Source organism: Meleagris gallopavo, chromosome 17, assembly GCF_905368555.1.
Source record: "Meleagris gallopavo chromosome 17, MGAL_WU_HG_1.1, whole genome shotgun sequence".
Lineage (NCBI taxonomy): Eukaryota > Metazoa > Chordata > Aves > Galliformes > Phasianidae > Meleagris > Meleagris gallopavo.
Genome location: NC_139420.1, coordinates 12,357,588 through 12,383,562, shown reverse-complemented (window position 1 = coordinate 12,383,562; position 25,975 = coordinate 12,357,588). Strand labels below are relative to the sequence as shown.

The window sequence follows — 25,975 nt, the reverse complement described above, 5'->3', positions numbered from 1 at the left end:
TTAATTACATGTAAATTGCCATAAAGTGCCAGTGGGATGATGCAGCCTGGAAAGTACAATGTAATTGACAGCTAAATATGGTGCAATTTTTTATTCCTTAACTCAAAATTCAATTTACTCCGTCGTTAATCTTGGGAAACTGCAAATTCTGGAGGAACAGCTTATGATTTATGGAGTAGCGCAACATTTGAGCAGTTCCCTGAGGGTGGCCCTATGGAGACAAGCAGCTCTGTGTGTAGCTCCAGATCCCAGCCATGCCTACAGACTATACAATACTTGCATCTCCTTCTGCCGCTGCACAGCGCAAGCTCCCACAGGGGTACAGCATTGCTTACTGACCGCGCATGCCCCATCAGCACCAACATGCGGTACTCGCTTCTTGCATGCAGAAGGCAGTGAAAGCAGAGAGTAGATGTTCTACTTTGCTGACACACAGGTATAGCTCTTTTGTTGGTTAGAACTACTTTTAATCAAAAACATATATAAATTATATAGAGTATGGGCACAGCTTGGAGAGTAAAAGGAAAAAGAAGAGAAGTAGAGAAAGCAAACTTCAGTAAACTGAACCCTATGAGTCAGCTGCTTTACTGGCTTTGTAACACAGGAGGACTTACTCCAACCTCCATAAATAAACAGTACCAGGAAATGTTACATCTGAAGAGCCCTGCACAGACATTATATGAATTTGCTCTTCCTATTCTTCTTGCCTCCCTCCCCTCTGCCTCCCATGTCCATTTTCTGCTTTGTTAAAACACACACACTCAATAGCTCAGCATACCCAGCCATGTACCTCTTCTCCCCTTTTTTTTTTTTTTTTTTTGAGAGAGAGAGAGAGAGAGAGAGAATGAAAAAGAATTTCTGATAAAATAATCATGGTTATTGATTTTCCAAATGCTGTTTCTCCTCACTCTGCCTGCACACTCTTCTTTCCTCCTCCTCCTCCTCCCTTTCCATGATCTGCAGTGCCAGCAGCAGCCAGGCTGTGGGCCCTTCCAAATGGGAAATAACCCATGTTTGTGGGGCAGCTGGTGAGCTGAGAGACCGGGAGATGGGCAGATGGGAGATGGGGAGATGGATGATGGGAGATGATGGGAAAGGAGAGAGGGATGAGGGATTGGCAGTGGTGGGAAGGTGATGCTCATTGGCTGTGTGTTGGGGACGTGATGTTTTGAGGGAGTGAGGTCCCACTCACAGTAAATCACCTGGGTGAGGTAGGTGCCTGTCTTTCTTGTTTGTGGGTTCAGAGCACCTTTTTGCCATTGAAGAGTGATGATGACCATACCAATGGAAAAAAAAAAAAAAAAAAGAACACCAGTCTAAATTTCACCCTTGGTAAAAAAAAAAAAGAAGAAAAAGAAAAAAAAGGCTGATGTCTTTTTTTCTTTCTTTTTTTCTTTTTCTTTTTCTTTTTTTTTTTTTTTGAGAAAATGGAAAGAAAATGTATATATATATTATTATTTATTATATAACATTGTCAACATCAACACCACAAAAAAAAAAAAAAAGTAACATCATAGTTGTTTTCATCCCAGCATTCTGACCGTGTTGAGAAAGGCAGCAGGAGTCACGCGTCCCTTTGTGAAGTAGAGGAGCAGAGGAGGGCTGGGCAGGGGAGGGCTGTGGCAGCGACACTGACTGGGGGGGATCTGGGGGCATACTCTGCTCCCCTGACTTTGCCTTCTGAACCAAAGCACTGGCGGGGGGCACAATACGCCGTGGCCAATGAGTGCTCCATCCGTGCTTCCAACCATTGGCACGGTCAGCGTCCATCCCTCTTGAGTGCTGGTGGTGAACATTCGCTTAAAGGAGTCTTGCAAAATGTTCTCGTTTTTGTTATCAATGGTGTGTTGGATTTTTTTTCCCTTTTTTTTTTTTTTCTTATTTCCCCTCCACTTTTTAATTTTATTTTATTTTATTTTATTTTATTTTTTTTCCATTTCCATCGACTGCCTCGTTAGCTGTTCTCGCTCCACTCTGGCACCATGCCTACACCGTGCACCGAGTGGTACTGGTGGGGCGAGAGGGTTCGAGGCACAGGATGGGAATAGAGGAACTCTGCAGGCTGCAAGCTGCTGGGGGGGGACTGGATGCCGGTCTGAGGTCCGCACTGCCGCACGATGGGTTGGTGAGAAACCGAGGTCTGGTGCTGGAACATGCTATGGGTGTCTCCTATCTGGGGGGACGTGTGGTTGGCCACACTGCTGAGCCGGGGCATCAGAGGCCCTGAGGTGAAGTGGGCAGAGAAATGCTGGTAGGGTAACCTGTCCATGGGTTGCATGGCAGACACTGTGCAACTGCTGTAGGATGGCATGCTGGGCCACGTGTTACAGCTGATATCTTCCAGGCTGGGCACAGGATCCGTGGGGGGAGCAGAGCTGGCGTACATACATGCCTGGCGCTGAGCTGATTCAGTCCTGTATGAAGTGTTCAGTCCCTGTTGCTGGGGGTAACTGGACCTGTAGAAAGGATCCTCTTCCGCCGGTGAAGTTTCCATGTAGGGCTTCTTGTAGGGATGTTCAGTGGTGGAACATTCCTCATCTGTTGGGAGAGAAAACTCCTGTTAGCAAACAACAATGCCATGCCCTCAGCTGAACCTCCCTCTCTGCAGGCTGCCAGGACCATCCTCCTACTACCAAGGGCACAGCCCACGCAAAGCTGAGGCAGATTTGCCCTAACAACCATCAAGCTCCAGTCCCTCTACTGCAGACACATCTCCCAGTGCTGTCACAGCCTTTCCTTGGGACTGTTCTGAACAGATCCCACTGAAGCAGCTCATTGTGCTTGCTGGGCTGGGGAAGGAGGGATTAGCTGGGAGCTCTGGAAGGAGAAGTAATGCTATAAGATGCAGAAGGGATCTTGAGAAGTATTATTTCTGGTGATATCCCATGACACCAAACTCATCTCTGTTGGCTGCCAGCACATCGCCTGCCTGCAGACACAGCACCCTAACAGACATCTCCACTCCCAGAGATAATGCTGTTAATTAAAGCCTTTTACAATTATACACTTCTGTGATAAGTGACACAAAAATTTTACTGTGAGAGCACCAGCTATGACAGAGGTGAAGCAATCAGATTTAACAGCCCCAGCCTTCAGCTGTGCCAAGGAGCACATAAATCCATGCAGGGCTGCATGCTGGGGCCAAGCAAAATGAAAAAGTGAATTTTTATCCAAACAAGGTGCAGCTTGCAGAGCCCTTTTTTTCCTGCAGCATCTCTGTGCCAACAGCAGGAAGGAGATAAACAATGTAGGTGAAATCTCTAGGGGGAGTAAAATGAATAAATGAATATGCGCTTATTTATTCATTCACAGGGTCACTAAATGAAATCCAGCTCTGCTGGAATGGATGGCAGAGTTCCCAGGAACAAGAGTTTCACTGAGAGATTTTAAGATCAATGAGGCAAGGAAAGGAGAGCTTGTTCTGACCCACGTTAGCTTGGTGCTCCCGCTCTAAGAGCAGGATTCCTGGTGCAGAACGTAGCACTCCATCTAAAGGCATAACATTGGAAAGAATATCACCAAGAATTGACCCTTACTGCTGTAAACAGACATATGTTCCTCTTGGAAGCTGCACCGGCTCTGCTGGTAATGTAACCCCTCACCTCACTCAGGTCCCCGCCCAGTGTAGCCAGCACATATAGGCACCAAAGGGCAGGAGAGCCACGCGTTGCAACAGCATCTTTGGCACAGCCAAAATGGAAAGTGGGTGCAGCAGTGTATCACTGCTCTCACTTCTGATTGGGTTTGTTGTATAGGTGAAGGTGATGAAAGCTGTGAGCCCTGGTTCTGAGTGTGGTCCATCACAAAAGGCATATCTGCAGTACCAGCCGGAGTGCTAGCTTCTACACACAGCCTAAAAGCTTTGGATCCTTAACCCACCACTGAGTAATAAGAATGCTGGGGTGGAAAAACAATGTCTTGTAAAATGAAGCATTGTTCTGCTAATAAAATTTTCAGCATTAAACCGCATTACTCTGCTGGCATTAGAAGCCGCTGGCTTGGGGTTTGACTGTTTATTTTATTTTATTTTTTTAAGTACGAAGCTCAAAACAGTCAAACCCTGTTTTTCCGTTGTGCTGAAGTGTGCCTGACTTACAACCTGAGGCTGCTGATTTTTCCACTGAGCCCAGACGTTCCACTCCCTGCTGCAGCACAGCCAGGCAGGGCTGCAGAGACACAGGTCTGCTTCCAGAATGCATTGCAGGTGGAAAGAAGAAAACAAAAACAACCAGCACGAGTGGAAGCCCTACAGCTGCCTCCTCTTCTTTATGAGCTCTAGCAAGTGCTCTGCTGTCCTTTCTAGACCCATGCTCACTGATGTCAAATGTGGGAAGGACACTGGTATTCTAGTTCTTAAGGACTTCAAGGGGACTGCGCCTATCTCCAAAGAGGATGTTAACAGAGGATCACAGCCCATCCTAACAGTGCCTGCCTGCCCCCCAGCCTCTCTTCCTACTGCTTTTCCACCTCTCTCACAGTGCTAAAAGAAGAGGCATTCCCATCCTGGGCAGCTCAGAGCCAACCCCATCTGCTCTGGAGCCTAGACAGCGGAGCCCCAGGACACAGTCCTCTTCCTGAAGGTTCTCTCACATTCTCAGCAGGGCATAGTGGAGAAACCTGCTCTACTCTTGCTTTGCTTCTTGATGCTGGTTCCCAACAGCCCTCCCTATCCTTTTCCTGGTGGCACACCTTTGGGAGATGCTGTCCATCCTCTGTGCTCATTGCTCTTCTTGGAAGCCTGCGGTGGCAACCAGCTCTCGTGAGCATCCCCTTGATAATGCACAAATCTCCAACAGCAGAAGGTTCTGCCAAGCAGGGGAAGCTCCCAGAAGTGGATCCAAGGAAAATGGAGCCTGCAGAATGCGTGGAAACTGGCTCCCTCTTAGATGATCTATCTAATGAAGGAGTTTGAATGAGAGCATAAGCAGTTCCAAGATTTCCGGTATTTACTACTTCCAGCAGGATTGTAAATACCACACAAATGACTTTTTAAATAGAATTTTCCCAATTCCAGGATTAGACCTATTTGAAATGAAATGCAAACTTGTAAAATCTCTGGACTACAGAGTACCCAGGGCTCACTGCTTCCTCTGGTGCAAATACCCTGCAAAGGAGAGCTCCTTTCCAATTCGTGACTCTCATCTCCCTGGGATAGAGGACAATGAAGAATAGGACCCAAATGTTTCAGTTTTTAAAGCTCACTCGCACTTCCCAGACATTACAGTAGGTTCATCCCAACTTTATGAGGAACAGACAATGGCTGATTATCACTAATGCTGTTCTTTTGCCCATTCTGGTTTCTCGTCTGAATCTAACATGAGCGGGAACAGCCAATCACAATGTACAAAGCCAATGAGGGCTGTCAAAGAAGAAAAGGATGGAGTCAACCAAAATGTGCATCCCTAAAGGGCAGACAAGTCATATTTCCTGGGACATGAAATCTAAGATGTGTTGTGGCTGTGGTAGTTATTTTAGCAGTCACACTTCTTGCAGTAGCTGCATTGCACTGCAGGGGAACACGACAGAAAGAGATACAGGGCAGGAAAAAAAAAACAGCACCAGAAGCTGGAGGCAGCAAATGGCTGGTACTGCCTGCAGAGGCACAGAAAGCATCGCCTGGTGAGGCAGTGGGGTATCTGTATAAAGCAGCACTGCCCTCGTGAACATCTCCTGCCTGGGAGGCAGGCTCCTCTGCAGCCCATTTCTTCAGGCTTTGAGCTACATCTGCTGCATCCTCCCAGGCTGCAGACACCTCTGGCTGTGAGGTAGCTCAGGGCTTGACCAATTCATTGCAACTCCTAAAATGCTGGCAGGATGAGAAGAAGGTCATCCTACAGCTGGCTTTTATTCAGCCCTGGTCCTACAGCTTCTCTAAGAGAAAGAAATCCCATCTCCCCGTGATGAGGGAGAAATCAGCTTGGTAAAAGGTCGGCCTACCCTAACAGTGCCTGTTCTGGAGGAAAGGGGAGAAAGACACTGCTGCATCTCCACCAACCTCAGCAGAACAAGAAGATGAGTGATATATACTTCCCCATGGGCAGGGTCACATCCAAGCTGAGTGGCTGAACGACACAGTTCTTGCTGGTTGGGGCCGGTGGATTCTGCCGCATCCCTCTTCTCCCTCAGAGTGCCAACATGACAACTTTTATAACCTCCCCTGGGAGAAACTGTTCCAGTCGCCTCCTGTTCAGCATCATAAGCATCCCAGAAATCTGCCAAGTGGTTGGGATTGTGTAAGGCTGGGAGGGAGCAGAGGTTTAGAGGGATGACTTTTTAGTTCACAGGAAGTCTGAGAGAGAGGATAACACAAGAGAAAACAAGCCCTGATGCCCTAGTTGAGATGTGGGGCTAAAATGAAAGTCAGAAAGCCAGCTGCCTGCTGGCAAGTCCTTTTGGGCTTTTCAAGCACAGCAGTGAGACAGGCAGAAGTGGAGAAAAAGTAGAGAAAAGGCAAAGCTTTAACAGATCTTTGTTGCAACCTAAAAATCCACATCAAGAGATGAGGCCACTCCTTAGGAGGATACAGTTGTGGAGTTCATCCATCCATCCCAGAGCAGTCCATGTGAAATGCCATAGGCAATCTCAGTCTGGAGCTAGGATTCAACGCAGGACAATTCAAGCCTTCAGGACTGCTATTCCCCAGCATTCAGCATGTTCAAAAAGTGCTTGGAGCAGCAACCTGTCACATCATACTGGGGTCATTCCCAATGCCTTGACCCCGCATTCCCACCCAGGCACCAGGAATTGCCACATTGGTGCTCTGGGATGTATCCTTCCTTCCTCACCCAAAAGGGGATCTGCTCCCTGAGACAGAGGAGCCTTCAGAGATAACATCCCTGCTGTTCTCCCCTAATGCAACTCCATATCAGATCTACGGAGTGAATCCATCTTAACTTGACAGCTAAGAACAACACTGTCAACCACAGAGTGAAATCTTTGTCTCAAGTCACCAAGAAAGGAGAAGTTGAATAAGGTGCCATTTAGCTGCTCAAGGAGACCCATTCTTTACCAAGCCTAAACGAAGAGTCAGCCTTCTGATTAGAAGGGCTCCAAAGAAACACCATGAGATGTCAAAGCTGGTTGGAGCAGTATACGAGAGCCTATCTTGGAAGGCAGGGCTGGTATTTGCTACAGAAGATACAGACACCAGCTGGTCTCGAACACAGCCAGATTGCCCTCTGCCCCTAGGAGCACTTCTCCATAACCATAGCTGCATGAGAAGGAAATCATCTGCTGGAGACAAATCCTAATCTGATTGAAGAAGAGTCAGTGCTTGAGGAGTTGATTGGGACTGCACACACTCCTACCTACACTTTTTCTTTGATGAGAAGACTTATTAAAATATATGCAGAGAGACTGCAGTAGGAAAGCAGGAGAGGTGTGAGGAAGAGTTTGATATTTCACTGAAGGAGAAGAAATTGCAAGAGGAAGATAAATATAATAGATAAGATTAGTTCCCCTAGTTTAATGCAGACCCTTGCAGCACTAGAAGAAAGTGCCACACTCAGCCTGAGTTTGAGATGAAACCTTGGATCACGTTCTGATTTATCTGAGAAGAATTGCTCGTTCCTCAGTTTTTGTTGTTGTTGTTGTTTTAATTAATTTCACTTCGCAAAGCGCTGCTTGGCAGCTGACATTGGCTCTCTGTTTCCCATTAACTTTGTGTTTCTTTCCTTTAGGCCCCGTGACTGTTTTCGATTTGCTGCATGCATGGGAGGGGAAAAAGCACAGCAAGGAGAGCAGAGACTCAGGCTCCTGAGACACACAGCTTGGGGAAGAAGGCGGTGGTGTCGGACAGGACGCTGCTTCTCTTTGATTAAAGCATTTGGTGGCTTTGATAAAAGGCCCTTAACTGCTTGTGCCACTCAAGCCATCGTGGAGATAATGAGGAGCCGTCGGCCCTACAGACAAGGACGCGCTTGGCCAGTCTCCTGCACTTCTGCAAGGGCCATGCAGGCCAGAAGGGGCTGGGGAGCTTATTATGGGGCAGATAGTCGTCTCTTTTGTGACAATAAGAGGAAGTGAGATAATTGAGGGATTGAGGGAAACCACCCATGGAGACACCACTTAGTGGGAATCCCAAAACTGGAAGGAAACATCAGCTGATTCCTTATCACTTTACAATGTGGAGGCAAATGATGAATTGCCCTGCAGTGCAGGGACACACAGATTGTCCGAAGGACCGCTGCCATTTGGGCCAGCTTATTTTGTACAGGTTCAGTGGAGGGGAAGATGAAGATCAAAAGCTCAGCTCCCAGGGCACCAAGGCTGGATCTCAGGCTGGGATACCAAAGGCCACTGTGGTGGACCTTTTGTCCCATTTCCACCATAGGGCTTAGTGGCAGTCCAACCGTTTCCCAGCAGCTTGCACCCATCATTCTACACCAGGATGAGAGGATCAAGGGTGATACAGCTTACTCGGACCTCAGGAGACACTCTGGAAGGGCACTGCTGTTCCTTACTCTCTATCCGGCTGCTCTCTTCCCACCACAGCTTGGATTCTGGCTGTATGAGAATCAGAGTCACCCCACCAGCTGGAAGACTCAGAAAATTGTGCCTCCATTTCTCACTATTTGGCTCAGATCCACAAAATGAAAATATTAAGATTTCTCAACAATTTTTGTTTTGCATATATACATGTATGTCCACAGATGAGGTGCTACAATACTTGGAGGACTTACCAAGGGTGAGACCTCTACTTCCACTGCCCTGCTGTCCCGCTGCCAGCACTTCCTGGCATCTGCCACTTTCACCCTGAGTCTGCACTGCACATCCCAGTGCCCCGGGGTTAGGATGCTAAAAATAATGGCATGTGGCTTGCTGATAGGACCCTGCAGGGAAGCAGGAAGAGATCTGCTGTAGGAAGAGGCTACCAGGCTGGAGCAGTTCTTTGTGCAGCCAAATGCTGTGGTGCATGCTATCTCCTTTGGCTTTTCTTTTGCACCAAGAAAGTCCTGGAGAAAAGTGAACCAGGAAGGCAGCCACAACCTCCTGCCTATCCCATAACACTCTGCCCTGGAAATTCCCTATTTTCCTCTGAGGGTCTGGACCTGATCTCGTGCTTTTGCTTTCCCAGTCCTGAAGCATCTAACATCTGGGCACACCCATTGCGCTGAGAGGGGAAGGGAGAGCCTGCAAAGTGCCTGCTCCTGCCTGAGAACAATTATCCCACTGGTACCCCGGGCTCTTCACGCCAGGACGAGCTGAGCAGTCAGTGTAAAGCACTCACAGTGTGATCCCTCAAGCTCTGTCAAAGCAGGTCAGTCACGCCAGAGGGGAACGAACATGGATATCATGATTTTCAATGCCATGCCCCACTCATTAGACTGAGCATTTAAGTGGAAATGCTTTCTGCATATGGGCAAATGTCTTCCAGCCGTGAGACTTTTAGACAAAAACCACAAAATCCAAGTTGTCAAGGTATCTACACTCAGAGATTAACCCTGTCTGAGGGCTACAGAGGCAGATAAGTCAACTTTATCTCTGGCACCAGCTATCTTGCCAAATGTGGATTCACCATGGGTGGAGGGTGCCAGCAGCTGCTCCCAGCCCAGGGCAGAGGAAAGATTCCAGGCTCCCACGGGTGAGAAGAGTTTTCTAGCCCTACTCCATGCTGCTCCCCACTTTTATTGCACAGCACTCAGCCCTTGCCCATCTTCAAGAGGCACCACAAAGCAAGCCGGAGCCTCCCATCCCGCAGCAAGAGAGCACTACAAAGTAATGGCCACAGTCATGCTAGGGAGGGGGAACGTCACAAGCAGCAATCTTGAAGGCCTGACCTTTTCTCTTGGTGCAGTGGTAGATCTGGCTGTGCTCCTGGGAGATTGGGTAGGGGTTGGCAGGTGGCAGCAGGTCCTGGGAGGTGCTTGACACCCCGTTCTCACACTGATACTGGGAGCCCAGGTTGGAGGAGGTGGAAAGGACCCTGGTCTCACCACTGAAGGGGCTGTGATTGGAGGACACTTTCTGTCTCACTGTGCTCCTGGGAACAACCGGGTACTCTTTACTAAAAGCAAACAAACAAACAAACAAAAAAGAAAAGCAGAAAAGCAATCAATTAATAAATAGATTGGTGAAATGAAGGCAGCACATTAGCGTCATGGTGTTGATGAGACTTTCAGAGAAACAGAGATGCCCCTCCCAGGAGACTGCAGCCCCATCACATGTCACTGCATCATTATCTCCCCTCTTGCTCTCCTGTCGGTATCTTTCTCTTTGTGTTCTTTCCTCTTCACCGCTATTATTTTACATACACATTAGATAGATATATGAAGTCATAGCAAAATACATAAGATTTATACGTACACAGTAAGATGGCATTTATGAATCACTTCCTATTTATATCATATATATGAGCATATATGTAAATAAAAACCTCATTTCTGCCAAGTTGCTTACAGGGATTCAAGCTGATGTGAAGGTGGATTAAATATTTAGATCTACTTTTTCCCTGTATGGTTGTTGTCCCCATTCCTTTTCCCCAGGCTTCTCCAGCCTGGTTGTCCTGAATGGAGATCTCTGGACCAGAGAACAAGGTCCCCCCCAGAGTGCTCCAAGAAATAAAATATCACAAGCAGCCATATGCCTGAGCAGAGCCACTCCAGGAGGGTGAGTACTGATGGAAAGTGTGGTTTGTTTCCTTGTTTTGAAATCTGGTTTGAAGCAGTGGTGCTTCGCCAGCAGTGGCTCCAAATCCCTCCTACAAGAGCGTACGATGTTTTAGAGATATTTCTCCAAGCACATTGGCAACATGTGGCAGGACAAGATTATTCCCACAGGAAAGCTCAGAGACCTCAGGTGAGACACTCACCTCCTCTGCTTCTAACCTCCACAATGGCCAGGCACTTGCTGAACCCAAGGACTTGCTGGGCTCAGAGCAGTCTGAACCAGAGCCCAGATCACAATACAACTTTCCTCTTTCCAGCCACAATATCTGCAGCAATCTTAGAGATGCACTGCTCACCTGCCCAAGGGTAGATCCTCCAATCCCATCTTGAATGGGCTTGCCTGGCCACATATGTGTGGAGGAGGAGCCCTGAATCTCCTCTTGGGCCTTTTAGAGAGGACCTATCACAGCAACAACTCAGAACTCATTTACAAAATTTAACAATACCAATTATATAAACCTACTCTCAGCAGGGAGCTTTCATCCAAACCACTGCTGTGGTGACTGCCAGAACCATTAGTAACAGAGCTGTTATAGACGGGAAACTCACCCAGGAACTCAAAACCAAGTGAATGTGTTTCTCATTGTGCAACAATTTTTTTCCAAACCCCGGGCACTGGTGACTTGCCAGGTCTACACCAAAGGTGGGGTTCTTCCCCCACCAGCCCTGCAGCTCCTTCCCACAGCTGACTGACCATCAGCTTTTTGCCTAAAAGTGAATTCCAAGCTGTGCATGGTGAACGAAAAGAGAGGTGGGCTGGTAGGAATGTGGGAGGAAGTGGGGACTCATTCTTCAGGCACACAAGGCAGTAATGGTTGCCAGGAGGTGCTGTGTGCTTTAGGAGACCTCTTCACCAGTGAGCAGCCTCTGCCCATGATTTCATTGCAGGAGCTCCTGCTGGAAGTTCAAGAGCCATTGCCTTCGGACCTCCCTTCAGATAAACCCCCTAAGTGCTGTGTCTCTCAGCCCTATCAGATTATGGCTTTGAGCTTTCTGCTTCTGCCATGCTCCACCTTCACATATGGGTCTTCATGGAAATGGTACCAGCACAATGCCCAAAGCTGTCATCCTCATATTTCCCTTCTAGGGAGACAAGATGCCCAAAGCTGACTCTGCTTCCTGATCAGAGACTGCTACATGGACTGGCTGATTTGTTCTTCCTCAGCTTTACAAACCTCTCCCAAAAATCATAGAAACATAGAACCATAGAATTGCTCAGGTTGGGAAAGACCTTAGAGATCATCGAGTCCAACCATAACCTGACCATACTACCCTAACTCTATCAACCCTCTGCTAAATCATGACCCTGAGCACCACATGCAGACGGTTTTAAAACACATTCAGAGATGGTGACTCAACCACCTCCCTGGGGAGCCTATTCCAGTGCTTAACCACCCTTTCTGTAAAGAAGTTTTTCCTGATATCCAGCCTAAATCTCCCCTGGCACAACTTGAGGCCATTTCCCTTCATCCTGTCACCTGTCACCAGCAAGAAGAGACCAACCCCGCTCTCTCCGCAATCACCTTTCAGGTATTTGAGGAGAGCAATAATGTCTTCCCTCCTCTTCCCCAGACTAAAATGGCACAGTCCTCTTTTTGTTTCCCCAATGGAGTGGCAATGAGCTGCCACAGAGGAGGGACATGCAGTGGCCTGATATCACACCATGCTTACTGTGGCTCTTTCGGAGGACAGCAAAGATGAATGCTGCCACAGTTTCTCCCTTCTTCTGGAGTGGAGGTATTGGATGCCTCCACTGGACTGCCCTTTTGCAGGTGTTTCTTCCAGTAACATCTCACAGGAGTTCACAGGGATCTCCGCTTGCATCATGCTCTTGCTGTGCAAAGCATCATATAAACACAGAGAAGCAGACCTCACCCTGATACTGCTCACCTATAACAGTGTTTTCCCTGTCACTACGGAGAACTGATTGGTTTCTATTAATAAAAGATATTTCCTTTCTCTAAAGGAGCTTATGTGCCTTAAGCTGCAATATTTTTACCCCAAAGTACCCAGTAGAGGTGGTGTCAGGGTCCCACACTCCTGTTAAGCACTGGTTCCTTTCCAACTGCTTTTCCCAGGGAAACCACAGCCTCTGTGGCTGCCAGAGGAGCATGGCACTCCATGGCATAGCAGGACATGTGCTGGGGGGAGAGCAGTTGGAAACACCGCATTTCTCTTCCCAGGAGACAAGGACTTCTATTCAGACAGAAATATTCCCATTTCAGTCAAACACATTGGGTGTTATTTTTGCCCCCAAAATTAACAATATGAGGAGTGAGAGACAGGAAACTAAATATAAAAAATATTCTTTTTCTTTCGCTTTTTTTCCCTACCATCAAAGGCAATTCTCTCTGTATTTCTACTTCTCTGTTCTTTACAAGCTCTGAGTTCTAAGAAAGAAATTGCTCTGGTGCATTGTAACACTACGGTCATCTTGAAGCATTTGTACTATTTCCCGAGAACACAATACACAGTATGCACAGCCACAACTATAGATTGCCTTTTGGTCTTTAAAAATCCATCCTTTCTTTCTTTATTTTTTTTTCCCCCAGTGAATACCTAAAAGTCACTAATCCGAGAATAGCCAGTTGCAATCCTGGGCCACAGTTTAATAGAATTAAAGGTTTCATTCACTGCTGGCAGACACTGCTTGCTGTGTCCAGAATTATTGCTGTCCAAAAAAATGGCGGAGAAGTTGGAGGACTGACTACTGTGGCGAGACAGGAGTTGTCTGCACAGCAAGGGAGAGATTGCTGTTCCTAAACAAGCATGAGCAACAGTTCTATATGGGATCATTAATGAACTACATTTTAGTGAGGAAAAAAAAAAATAAAAAATTAGAAGAACAAAAAACTTTGGTTTGGGAAAGAATTTGCAAGGGAAGGAGATGTCATTGATACACTTTAAGTGAGTTCGAGTTAGTTCTGATGAATGTTTGGTTACCAAAGCTCGTATATTACGACAGCATAGGAGGACTGGGAGGAAGCAGGAATGCTGTGCGGGGCACTGAACGAGCTCTGCCAGGTGAGTTTAGCAAAATCCTTCCCACTGTCACATCTCATGGCATCTTCCCCCTTCCCTGGCCAAATGGCACCTTCACCAGGACACGATGAGGTCACTTACACCACCGATTCATATGTAAAAAGAATTCAGAGGAGGAAGTTCAAGGAGGTTTTATAATCTTAGAGTCACAAACCTCTTTGGCCTCTGGACACTAATAAAATCTGTGGAAAATGATAAATGTATATGTTCACAGAGCAGCATCCAGTTCACTTTCCTGCTTATCACTGTGTTGGAAAAGAATAGTGAATTTTCAACATATTTTCATGTGCAGACTTGGAGTTCCCTAATTTATCAGTCATTGCATAGTAAACATAGCTAGCAAACAAAAACAGAAAGTTAAAAATCTCTCCATAATTCAGTTTATAACTTGGAATCTACTGTGTTGCAACATCCAGTCCCTAGTGGCCCTAAGCAAATGGTTCTACTATGGCTCTTCTGATATTTCTGCAACAAAACAATGGGTACCAGGCTTTTCAGAGCTGTTGTAGTAACAGTAATGAGAACACAAAATAGCCATAAAATACCAGGTCCCAAAGCTTATACAATATCTCTTCGAGTTCAGGATGAGATATGAGATAGAAGAGGAATTCCCCATGGTTGATTGCTGCCATGTTTTCATAGTATCCTTTGGAGCTTCTAGGCTCAGCACCACCTACAACTTCTTTGTGATGACAGTTCCTACCCTCTAGGCTGACCTATGGTGTATCAGTGGCCAATACTGGATCCCTCTTCTCTCTTTCTAAAGCATCATAAAATTTAAGTCATCCACTCAGTACCGATGGATGCAGTGATGCAGGATCAGACCCTTACTCCAGATGTGCAAATACAACTCAAAGTTATTTGATTTTGTATTACCCAAACCACCAATTTTTGTCCTTCCTGCTGAGATTTGAGAGTAGGAACGAAATGAAAGTAAGCCACAGAAGATATAGAGAGGAAGAGAACATAAGTGACTGCAATAAGTATAACATCTCCCAGGGAAAAAAAAAAAAAATACCAGAAAACAATTGCCAATTGTCACTGTGCATTCATTTCAGCTTATTTCCAACACACTGTAATAAAACTGAACCTCTCTCAGGAGACTATCTGGAGAGTCTGAGGTGGATAATCTACAGCGTGAGAGGATAGACTTAGAGGGAGGAGGACTACTGAGTACTTCCTTCATTTTTAGCACAGATCAAATATGAGCTCTCTCTGCATGGGGACTACTGGCCAGCCCCACAGAAAATAATGACCCAGACTGGATGTCTACTAAAATAAGTCCAAATATCCAGAGAAATATGGAAGGCTGTTCACAGCAACAGCCTCCACCAACACATCAGATGTCCTGACCTCCTCACCAACATGTGAAGGGGCCCAATGTAGCTGTTTTGGGGGCACATCTGTGTTAGGCACCAATGCCCCTGTCACTCAGTGAGCAGGGCAGCACAAACAGCCCATTGCAATGAACCCAAAGAACCAACAGAGAAATTGCTAGAAATCCAGAACTCTCATCTTCAGGCAGATGAAAAGCTGAAGTGCCACAGACAAATACTGCTATTCGTGTAATAGGAACTCAGGAAGGTAAGGAAAATGGACGTTGGCCAGAGGCAGCATCAGCAGGCATCGATGCTGGGCAGAGCTTCTGCAGATTGGGTCCTGCTGGACAGATCCAGCAGTGGGGGAAATTGCAATACTCCGTGAATATCTCACTTTAAAAGAACGGTAGATACCCTCCAGTGAAATCCACTGAGTCTTACTCTGGATTTCATCTGAATCTCATCAAATTCTACAGAATGCAGCTCAAGCCTATGGTTTCCACCAGGGTTTTGATCAGGAAACTTTCCTCAGGGACGTTTGCTGGAGGAAAACATCGTCTCTCCAACAGATGTTACAACCCTAAATCTCACACTGAAAATGCTTCAGACAGTATGTAGCCCTTGGGAGATTTCAGTGATGGAAGATGGGAAATGAAAGTGGATGTAAAGATGAAAGGAGAAGATGCAAGGAAAGTGAAGTTGTTTGTGGTGGACTGAGACCTACTTGCAGGGGACAGAACAGGGCTCATCAGTCCAACACAATGTCAGCAAGTTGGGGTATATCACATTTTTAGATCCTAAAGGCTCATCCATTTACTCTACAGGCAGGGAAAAATGCACCATCTTCTCTGCCGTACCAGTTCTGAATCATGGCACTGTTTGTATATCCTGTAAGTCTGGCCCAGTTTCTGTTCTCAGTTACACCAGGAAATATTTGGAATAGTTCCAAAGATTACTGTCGATTGATGCCAAAGGAAGCAAGCTACGGCTCAAGGTCCTTGATGGAGAAAAGACATCCTTAGCACTGAGCCACATCTGTGAATCACACTGCCGCTCTGCCCTTCACTGAGCGCATCGCTCTGGATCTCACTTAGAAAAGGCCCAGGGCAGCCACCACAGGAGCTGAGAGCCACCCTTCCACGTCACTGTCTTTCCACTCAAAAGCTTTCCCAATGAGGAGCTTCAGGGACTAATTGCAGCAATTCCAATGAGCAGTAACAAGGAGCTGAGATTTCCAGAAGCTCTTCAGCACCCATAGTAATCACAGCAGACAATAGGAATTGCAAATGATCAGCAAAGTTGGCTGAAGGGTTGAACGGAATTGCTCTGTCACAGCGTCCTAGCCCCAGACCCACAGACACTTCTCCCCCTCTGTCTCTTTACAATTACAGATTGAAAAGATAAATAAAAGCCACAACTTGCATGCAACTTCCCAACTCATTCTGTAGCCACAATCTATTAGCACAGCTCCTCTGACTGTCATGCATGGAGAATTGTTGAGGGTGAAGCCCTACACTGGCATCTGCAATGCAGACCTCGTCATCTCGGAGGATTTCTGCTGTGCATTTTGCTCTTTCTCCCCACACCAAATTCCCCTTGGCACAGGCAGACTAGTCAGAAGGGATTTCTGCAGTACAGCAACAGATCTGAAAGAACTAGTTCTCCTGATATTCCAGCACCACAACCATGTGGTTCTATTCACCTGATTTATGCCTTTCAATTGCAGCATGACCACAGGATGCAGATTTGGTATAACACATTCCCTATGCATTTTCCTGTAGTATTTTTTGTTTGGTTGGTTTGGTTTGGTTTGGTGCTTTTGTTTTGTTTTGGTTTGTTTTTTTTTTTTTTTCCTAAAATAATCAGGAAAGCAAAAAAAATCTGACCTCATGCTTGGAAAAAAAATTGAGAGTTAAAAACAGCATGTTGTCCCAGCACACTTATCCCATCAGAGAAACCGCTATGGGGTCCCACGTGCCTCAGGAAAGAAAGGGGGGAAGTGAACTTGTGTCAGGAGTCTGTTTGCACTGGAATTTAGATCTCTCTGGAGCTCCAGGCTATTTGTTCTGAATGAAATCATCTGCTGTTGAAAGGCTCAATAACACTCCTGAATGAAGTTTTCTACCTACACCAACTTATTAACTTTTCTTCTGGGAAACCAGAGGGGGTAAATCACCACGGAGGTCCTGCAAAGAGGAGCCACAGAGAGGGCTCACACACATCCATGTCCGCCCCACAGAACGCCCATCCCTTGGGGGCTCAGGACAACGTGCTGCTCTTTCTTGGCCACAGTGCAGATGAAGATGGAGGGAGAGCCCTCAACAAGGCACCCGAGACCTTGCTCTGAGCTCACACTTGGCTCTCAAAGTTGTCTTCCTTCCCCGCTTTGTCTTCCTCCCCCCAGCCTCTGCTATCTGCCAAAGTGAGGAGTTCAGCAGAGGAAGTCGCCATCACTGAGAGCTGCTATACGCCACTGCAAGACCTGAGCTGAGCAAAATAATGTTGGGCCCAGCAAGCCAGCCTTTGTCCTGTGATCGCATCTGCTGACAGGCACAGCTCTTCAGGTCCAGGTGGAGCTCCTCTCTCATACCTCCAGCTATTGAAAGGCAGACGTTTACTCTAAGCACGTTGTTCAGACTACAGGCAAAGCAGGAAGGGTTCCTCAGCCCAACCTACACTCATATCACACATGACACTCATGTCACCACCTTCTCAGAAGCAGTTCTGCTCTCTGGAAGCCCCTTTTGCACAGAGGGAGCCCAGAAACCCAGCCAGGGGTCGCTGCTTCTGGATGGTATCTTCAGCCACTTGCTGCCACCAGGTCCGTGCTCCAAGAGACACAGTAGGATCAGTGCTGGGAGCATATCTCAGGGCTCAGGCCTCTCTCCAACACTGCTTCAAGACATGCAGGTGATGGGGGTGAGAAGGGGTGCGCTCCAACCATGGCTGGAATGGCTTTCCTCAAACCCACAGTGCTCTGAGCTCACACACCCTGCTGGCAGGCTTCTCAGCTCTGCTCTCGGCGCTGAAATGTCCCTCTGCACTGGAAGTTAGGACACAGTTAAGAAAACAAAGGTGCTTAGGCTTTCCTCAGCATGAAAAATTCATTCCCTCCATGGCTACACCCCTTAATGAGATGATCAGTGACCTGATGAATGTCAGGTCACCGCTTCCCAGTACTAAAGTCTGTGCACTGTTTTGTAAAAGCGTGGGTTTTTTTTTTCCAGCTACCTTATTTTCCCTGTAATGAAGAATAAAAGTGTGTTTTCTGAGAGCACACACAGCCATCACTCCCCCAAAGCTGATGTACCAACATCTGCCAGCCAGTGGAGAAAACAGCCTCACTACACGTCTGTATACACACGTATATTGTATTTAAATATATATTTATATATGAAACATAAAATCACAAACGTAGGTTGAACTTCTCTAATATACTCAATGCTGAATGGTTATTTATCTCATATGTACATCACTTACATGTTTTGATATGTTAATACATTTTGTATGAGTTGTGATACATAAAAAACCTGCAAATGTGAGTTCTTATTTGTCTGTATTTACGACCCTGGATGGGTCTTCATCATAATACAATAACCCAATCCTGCTCTCTTGTTAAAAAAATGACATCTTTGTAAGGGTGCAAAATTATTTCCATGTAATCTGTACAGAGGATAACTTATTAAGGAAACAAGCATCAGAAATTATCCTATAAAGTCAAGGCTATGGATTTTAACCCTTTCCACCATGTCAGGTCTGAGCATGTGTGTTTATATATTCCAAGTGCTTCTGTTCACTGTATCAGAGTATGACCACAGGCCCCACAGAAAAATGCCAAGCCATTTTTAGCACAAGCTCAGCATGGTTAGGTGCCATGCTCTTCATATGTCATGAAGCCCTTCTAATAGTCCTCACTGTTTTGCCTCCTCCCTCCCCCCTCCAAAAACTCCACAATGAATGTAAACCTTCAAATCTTCCCATTGGCCATAATGAAAGGGTAGTTTAGCAGGAAAAAAAAAAAAAAAAAAGGTGCTGGGACATCATTACTGAAGTTCCAGTAAAGGTTGGCAGGCTGCACAAGGGAGCAAAGCTATTTCAACTGGCAGTGCATCCCCCAAATAAATAAATAAATAGATAAATAAATATTGAGACATTGTGCCAATAGGATCTGTGCAAAGGGTGGGCAGCAGGGAACACCAGGCACATTCAGGGATGGCTTAGAACGAGAAGAGTAAGCGCTTTATATATACATATATACATATGTACATATATACACAGAGGCTTTCTCTGATCTGAGCCTGAGAATGGTTGTACGCAAGCATACACTTGCCCACTCCATTTGGGTAAGGTTATGGGTGAATTGAATAAGGTTCTGGGTTTGGTAAGGTTATGGGTGTATTGAATAAGGTTCTGGGTTTGCAGGATTACAGGCATTATTTGGTGCCCACCTTTTGCATGGCTGTAAGACCTATGGGTCACCAAATACAGCAACTGTAAGACGTGGATCTGCATAGATATCAGCTCCCAAGGCAACAGCAACCACTTACAGCCTGGAGGGATCAGCTCCAGGTTCCTGGGCTGCCCATGGGTGGATGCCTCCAGAAGGCAACAGCATGGGCCCCTACAGCCCCTGCTCAAAGCCAGCTTCGCTGCTTCCAGAGAATAAGGGATCTAAATCACTCTTCTCTCCTGGATGGAAAATGCTATATTGAGCCACTACATCTGTCTTAGGTGTAATCACGGGTATGGCAAAGTTCCTGCAAAACATTTGCACCAGGAAGTAACTTGACACATGTATGAAGTTCCAAGTCAAGTGAAAGGCATGAAGTTAATTACCAGCAGAGCCTGACATTTAGAAAAGGACTTTAAACAGGATTTTTAAACAGGATTTAGGCATAAGTTTCAGCCTACATATTTACATCCAAAACGGAGATCCAAAAAGACCTCTTCAGCCAACTGGCCCTGGAGATCCCAACATTTTCTAACACCTTCCTGTTTCACCCTGAAGTCACCATATCTATATCCCTGCTTTGAGAATCCAAGACTGATTCTCTTAGGCAGGAATCCAGTCCTTCATGCCTAAGACCCTCTGAACGTCAGAAACCAACACAATGCACCAAGTCTCCAGGGGCATCTGGAGAACCCTTAACAAAACTGCTACAGCACTGCCAGCTGGGAAGAAGATATCTTCCAACTCTTCTGCAATAGCCCTGTGTCCCTGTGGCCACAAATCCTGCCTTTGCAACCCAAGCATTAAAACTGGATTGGAAAGCTGTGGATGTTGGCCTCATGTTGGAATGGTATTTCACCAATTTGAGGTAAAAGGCACAAGAAGATGCCAGAGGAGGGACTGTCTCCACATCCTTGTTCGCTCACCCACCAGTGACACACAAAGCAGAGCCCAGAGCTCTCATGGAGCTGGGGATCCCCATGATGGAGGCATACATTACCTCTGCATCCTGGACATCCTGTGGAGCTCCATGTCATCGCTGCCGCGGAAGCCTTTTGCGAAGGGGTTGTTCTCAATCTTCAGCTGAGTGATCTGAAAGGAAAGAAGAGCAATGGGTTCATTGCAAGTCCAAGGCACGGCAAGGGAGAGAGGGGATGTTGTTTATTAAACCTAGGCCAGCTAAGATGGTGGGGGAAAGACACTTTTGGGAATTCAAGTTATCCTTCAGCTCAGTCTCCGAGCACTGCAGATGGGGCTTCCTCCAGCTCTCTCCACTGGAAAAATATCTCCTGTCAACTGCCTTTCACTTCCTTCAGGCTTGCCCCATACCTATCACACAGAATTCTCACTGGAGAAAAGCTGTTTTGTGAAAGTTTCATACTGTCTTTTTGCAGCTGAGATAGAAAGGGCTGCACTGAGCAGAGGTCTGGTGATGAAGGTGGCATTACTCAACTTTCGCTGACACCAACAGATATTATCTCACCTGTGCATAACCACAACCAAGAACTCTCAAATCCTAGAGCCCTCTCAGCCAAGACTCACCCTGTCTGGTTACCCTGTCTGGTAGCGAGCAGCTACTTGCACTCGAGGAGCACTGCAGTTGACATGCTTCCCCACCCAGATGCACACTTGCAGCAACAGATTAGGAATATTTCTCTCCTAATTAACTATAGAATGAATTAAGGGGGACTGCTTTTCTCTCCTAGTTGGCTACTTTCGGAGTTAGCTAGCATGAATCTTTCTCAATCACCTAACTTCAGTCCTCCTGCAACATCAAACTTAAACATTTAAAGCATCACCTATTGAGAATGTCCCTTTATCCAAACCAGCTCTGTTGCTCACAGAGATGCAGTCCTCTCCTTCTGATACCTCCCCTGAGGACTTAGGCAAGGATTTGGGTTTTCTCACCATCAGACTGATGTTAAAGCAGATATCACCTGTGGGCCAACAACGCTCCCCACCACACTGCTAATCTTTTATGAGCTCTCATTGCTGTGCCACAAGTGCTTTGGTGGATCTGCAGAGCAGAGCTGAGGCTGGATCAGGTGCACACCGCCCTGAAAGCCAGCCTGCACCAGCTGCTCCTCCGGAGCTGGCATGGCAAAGAAAAGGTAGCATGAGATTTGGCTCACTTGACAGAAACAGCCGTAAACTCAATGCTGTACGAAACAAATCCGTCTGCAGCATGCAGCCAGGGTCAGCAACCAGGGAGCACCAGCCTTGCAGGGAGAGGAGAGGGCCAGCCTCTGTGCAAAGCCCCATACCAACCTCATCTTATGTTATATCAAATACATAGGCAGCAAAGGCTGCAGTTTCCCTTCTTCCCTTTCTCCATCACTGCCAGGCAGTCCGAGCGCAGGGCCAGAAGCAAGGAGAGCCCTGTGCTTGGAGCAGCTTCATGCACTCACCGTCCTTCCTTCACACCGCCGGTGGGCCAAAGGGAAGGGAAGAGCTCAGGATTGATGGCGGGAGAACAGAGAGAGGTTCATGCTCACCAAGCCGAGCACACACAACTGGACCCATCTCTTTGCCAAAATTCAAAGAGAGAAATCTGGCCTAGCCAGTGTCAATAGCAAGCCCCGCCAGGTGTCTGCACGACCAGCTCATTTTGTTTTTTCTCATCGTATAGCATATTTTTTCCAAAAGCTAGTTGTTTACTTGACTTTTTTTGCCTAATTTGATCTCAAATCTCAAACAGCCCCCATCACCCACATATGCACATCCCCACAGACACTCCCATTAAGTCAGGATTCACCACATAAACAGGCACTGCTTTTTTTTGTCACGCATTTCAGATTTCAAAGCAAAGGTTGAACAAACAACCCATTTGGACCAATCTGCCATTTGAGCTGTTGTCTAGCAGTAAACCAGTGATATATTTTATAATTAAAAGCCCCAAACTGTTAGAAAACAGCTGTGTATGTTGCAAAGTAACTGCCTATCAGTTTCCACCACTGAGGTGGTGGCACTTCTGTACTGAATAATAGACATTATTCAACTTGTGGAAGGTTCCATTTAATCTGTATTCTGAAATGCACTAAATGTACGGGTTGTCCTCACTTGCCGAACCCAATGGCAATATTTGCTTGCATAAGAGAAGTCCTTCATGGAGTGAGGATTTACAGTATTGGCACCAGCACACCACCGTACAAAGGCGCGGATTCATCCCAACCTAACCAAAGGCTCTTTAACCAACGTGCCTGCACAGAGGACCTCAGCTCCCAGTGTTCCTGCTGGAATCAAGGGAGGAGATGGGGAGTACTGGAGGGCAGGCGGGCTCTGGAGTGGGCAGCAATGCCCAAATTCAGTCTGCTCACTGAAGAAGGAGACGCCAACATGAGAGCCCCTTAGTTAAGTACCTCAGCTAACTGCTCTTTTTGACAAATCAAGCCTTCAGTCCCCCACAGAATATTGGGAAAATATCATACAAGACCTCCATCTTGCAAAAGCATTGCTTTACTAGTAGAGAAACCTCCTAACTCTCTGGGAATGCTTAGAAACAACGAGATGAATGTATGTGTTGATAGCAGAAAGCCCCAAGTAGATCACCTGGAACTGCAAACACCTTAAAACAAAGCATCTGCTGCATTGGAGGGATCTAAGAGTTCTGGGCTACAGAAGACTCTAAGTTAGGTCTGAGCTCAGTAGTGGGCAGTCTTCAGATGGATTTCCAACTGGTTTCTCTGGATAACACTTAGGGGCATCAGCCCTAGCCTTGAGTCTAAGCCACTTTTAGAAAAAAGAAAAAAAAAGAAAAAAAAAGTGCAACAAATCAGAAAATAGAGAGCAAGTTGGTGGGCATCTGCTTTAGAAAACAGCCTCTAGAGGGTATTTTGTTTGGCTGCTTTTTGTCTGACTTCAAAACTATTCAGAAGTGGAAAAGCAAACAAATGGGTGGAAATTGCCTTCTTCTGGATCGGTTTTGCCACAGCAAAACTCTGTTTAATTGACTGTAATTCGTTGGGGGTGGGGACAAAAAAGCTGTCAGAAAGTCAAATGACAGTGACATCATTTTAAAATAAATAAATAAATAAATGTCACGTCCCACAAGGTCATTAAGATGGAACACTTGGGGCTAAATCACATAGCACAGATTCAACAAAAACATGGAGCTTTGTTTATTGATTTGTTACTAGAAGAAACTGAAGCAAAGTTATGTCCTGGTCTCTGGTTGCTGGTGCTGCTGCAGACCCCTCAGAGACAAGCGCTTTCCCAGTGCAGCCTTCCCAATCTGCACTTCTCAGTGCCTGTCTGACCTATGGGTTCATCTTGACTTTAACGGGAAGCGACAGTTCCCAATGAAATCTCAGCACCGCTCCTCTGCGCCTTTCTCTGGGCTAACTGACCACAAAGCACGTCTGCTGAGACATTTCCAACGGCATCTCTCACTCCAGCAAATAAAATTGAGCTTTGCATCTAGTTAGGTGGAAGAAACGAACCGTCTTTGCATTTTTCATTCTTGCCCAGCCTTGTATTTACACGGGTTTGTGTCTCTAGATTCACGAGCAGCCAGGGTCAAACTATTACTCTGTATGATAAGTTTTCTCTCCATTATTTCTAACTGCTAAACTTTCTTAGGGCTGAGATGTTCCACACCAGCAGTTTGTTCTGGTCTCCTTTCTGTTTACGTTCTTTTCCTATCAATCAAACCAGTCCTACATTTTTTTTTAGCACCATAGCCAAAGGGAAACTCCACCACTCTGGAGGCCAAAGCCATCCCAAAGCTGGGCATTTTGGAAAATCCCCACAGGTGCTGGGAGTAACCAGGAGGCTGGGCTCCAGGCTTGAAAGCACAGAGCCTTTTTCTTCTGTGCTGTCACGTACCCCAGGTGGGAACCAAGTCAGCGTGGAGGAGGAAGCCAAACCAGAGTGGTGTGAAGGGAAGGACTGGATGAAGACAAGGTGTGCATCTAGCTGGGGCAGGCAGAGCAGCTGGATGGAGAACGGGGACTCAAAGCCCAAGAGAAAGGCTGGCAGGGGGGAGAGAATACCGAACCCAGAGGGCCGTGAAGGAAATGGGAGGGACTGTGAGCCAGTGACTGGTCAGAGCTACTGGTATGAGACAGAGGGGCCCATTGAGGAGGCTGCTGGCCGAACTGGGAGGCAAGAACAGAAGACAAGAAGACACAGACCCTGCACAGTGCTTGGGTGGGGAGGAGGTGGGTCAGGAAGTGGGAGAGAGTGAGAGTGGAGAGCTGTGGTGCCCAGGGTCCCCTCAGAGAGGGAAGGCACAAGCCCAAGGACCCCAGGCTGAGCAGGGACAGGCTGGGGGACAGGGCTGGGCCCAGCCCCTACACTGAGGCACTCCATGGCCTCCAGCGTCCTGAAGAGATGGATGTAGTTCCCTGCAATCCAACCAGGAGAGCCAATCTCTGAAATAAAGCATCTTGAGACCCAGGAGCTGCCCTCCTCAAAAGAACAGAGCCTTCCCTGGTTGTCCACATCACTGTGGTGCCTGCAGCATCCCAGCTAGTGCTGATGTGACCCGAAAGGAATTTGGGCTACTGAGAATGATGAATAACCTGGGGGGAAAAAATCGGCATAAAACCGGATATCCTGAGGGAGGGAAAACTAATATAAAGCCCAAGTCCAGCTAACAGGGAAAGTAGGTTGTAAAAATTAATGAGAATAATTGTTGTGAATTCTTGCTTTTGAAAGAACCCTCAAGAGGGCAGAACCTTAATTATTTCTGTCTATTAGGGTTCATTTCCTGGTCCTAAGTAGAGAGCTAGTACCTAATAACCAGTAACACAATGATTTAAGCTACAGCAAAATGGTACTTAACTGTAGGGGAAGTTAATATTTGGGAATCAACCTGATTGCAAGCATCCATTGTGTAAATGGCAAGGAAATGAAATGCGCATGTGACCTATTTTAACACCTCGATATTTCTGGGGTCTTTTTTCAGGGCTGCAGTGATGGGGGAGGTGGCCGACCCAGCTGCTGACAAGTCCACTGAAAACTTTACAAAAACGTTCTTCGTAGCTGAGCCCTCCTTTTGGGGAGCAAGCTGGGGAGAGGGGGAGCCCAGTGGGCTTAAATATCTTTGCAGGCTGCCTAAAATATCAGGGGAAATAAGCACAAGCCCTGTATTGGGATTGCAGCTGTGCTCTTGAAATGAATGGACTGATCCGCAATCAGACAGGTATTTCTGTAAGCTGTATAAGCATCAAGTCAAATGCGGTTATGGAGGAGTCATACAGTTAATACTACATACTACAACATCATGCAAGTATAACATAGTTTTTGAAAGCACACATGTGTTGGCACACATGTGCACCTGTGCATGAAATTGTGCGTGTAAAATGAATCGCTGTATAATAATGGTGTGTAATTGCATGGACAGGAGGATCTGTGTGAAGGGTGCTCTACGGGTGATGGATGGAAGTGAGAGAGGTCGCAATAAGTTGGTAAGAATAGGTAGTGCACTGGCAGAGACACACGAGGATGGACGAACAGACCAACCCTCCTTGCTGAGCTCCACAGACACAGCCTGC

The 25,975-nt window shown here is 46.6% G+C and overlaps 1 protein-coding gene across 6 annotated transcripts in view; it reads right to left on the bottom strand.

The window, feature by feature from the left end:
• Nucleotides 1-1,439: 1,439 nt before the first annotated feature.
• The window catches only part of TBX5 (T-box transcription factor 5), a 62,282-nt gene continuing 37,746 nt past the window's right edge, over nucleotides 1,440-25,975 (bottom strand). For all 6 annotated transcript variants that reach the window (XM_085238798.1, XM_085238796.1, XM_085238797.1 and 3 more), the window contains exons 7-9: nucleotides 20,479-20,570; nucleotides 9,780-10,006; nucleotides 1,440-2,538 (exon numbers count right to left, since the gene is read on the bottom strand). In XM_085238798.1, coding sequence (XP_085094924.1) covers nucleotides 1,955-2,538; nucleotides 9,780-10,006; nucleotides 20,479-20,570 — 903 coding nt within the window. In that variant the 3' untranslated portion in view covers nucleotides 1,440-1,954. The remainder of the gene's footprint in view (nucleotides 2,539-9,779; nucleotides 10,007-20,478; nucleotides 20,571-25,975) is intronic.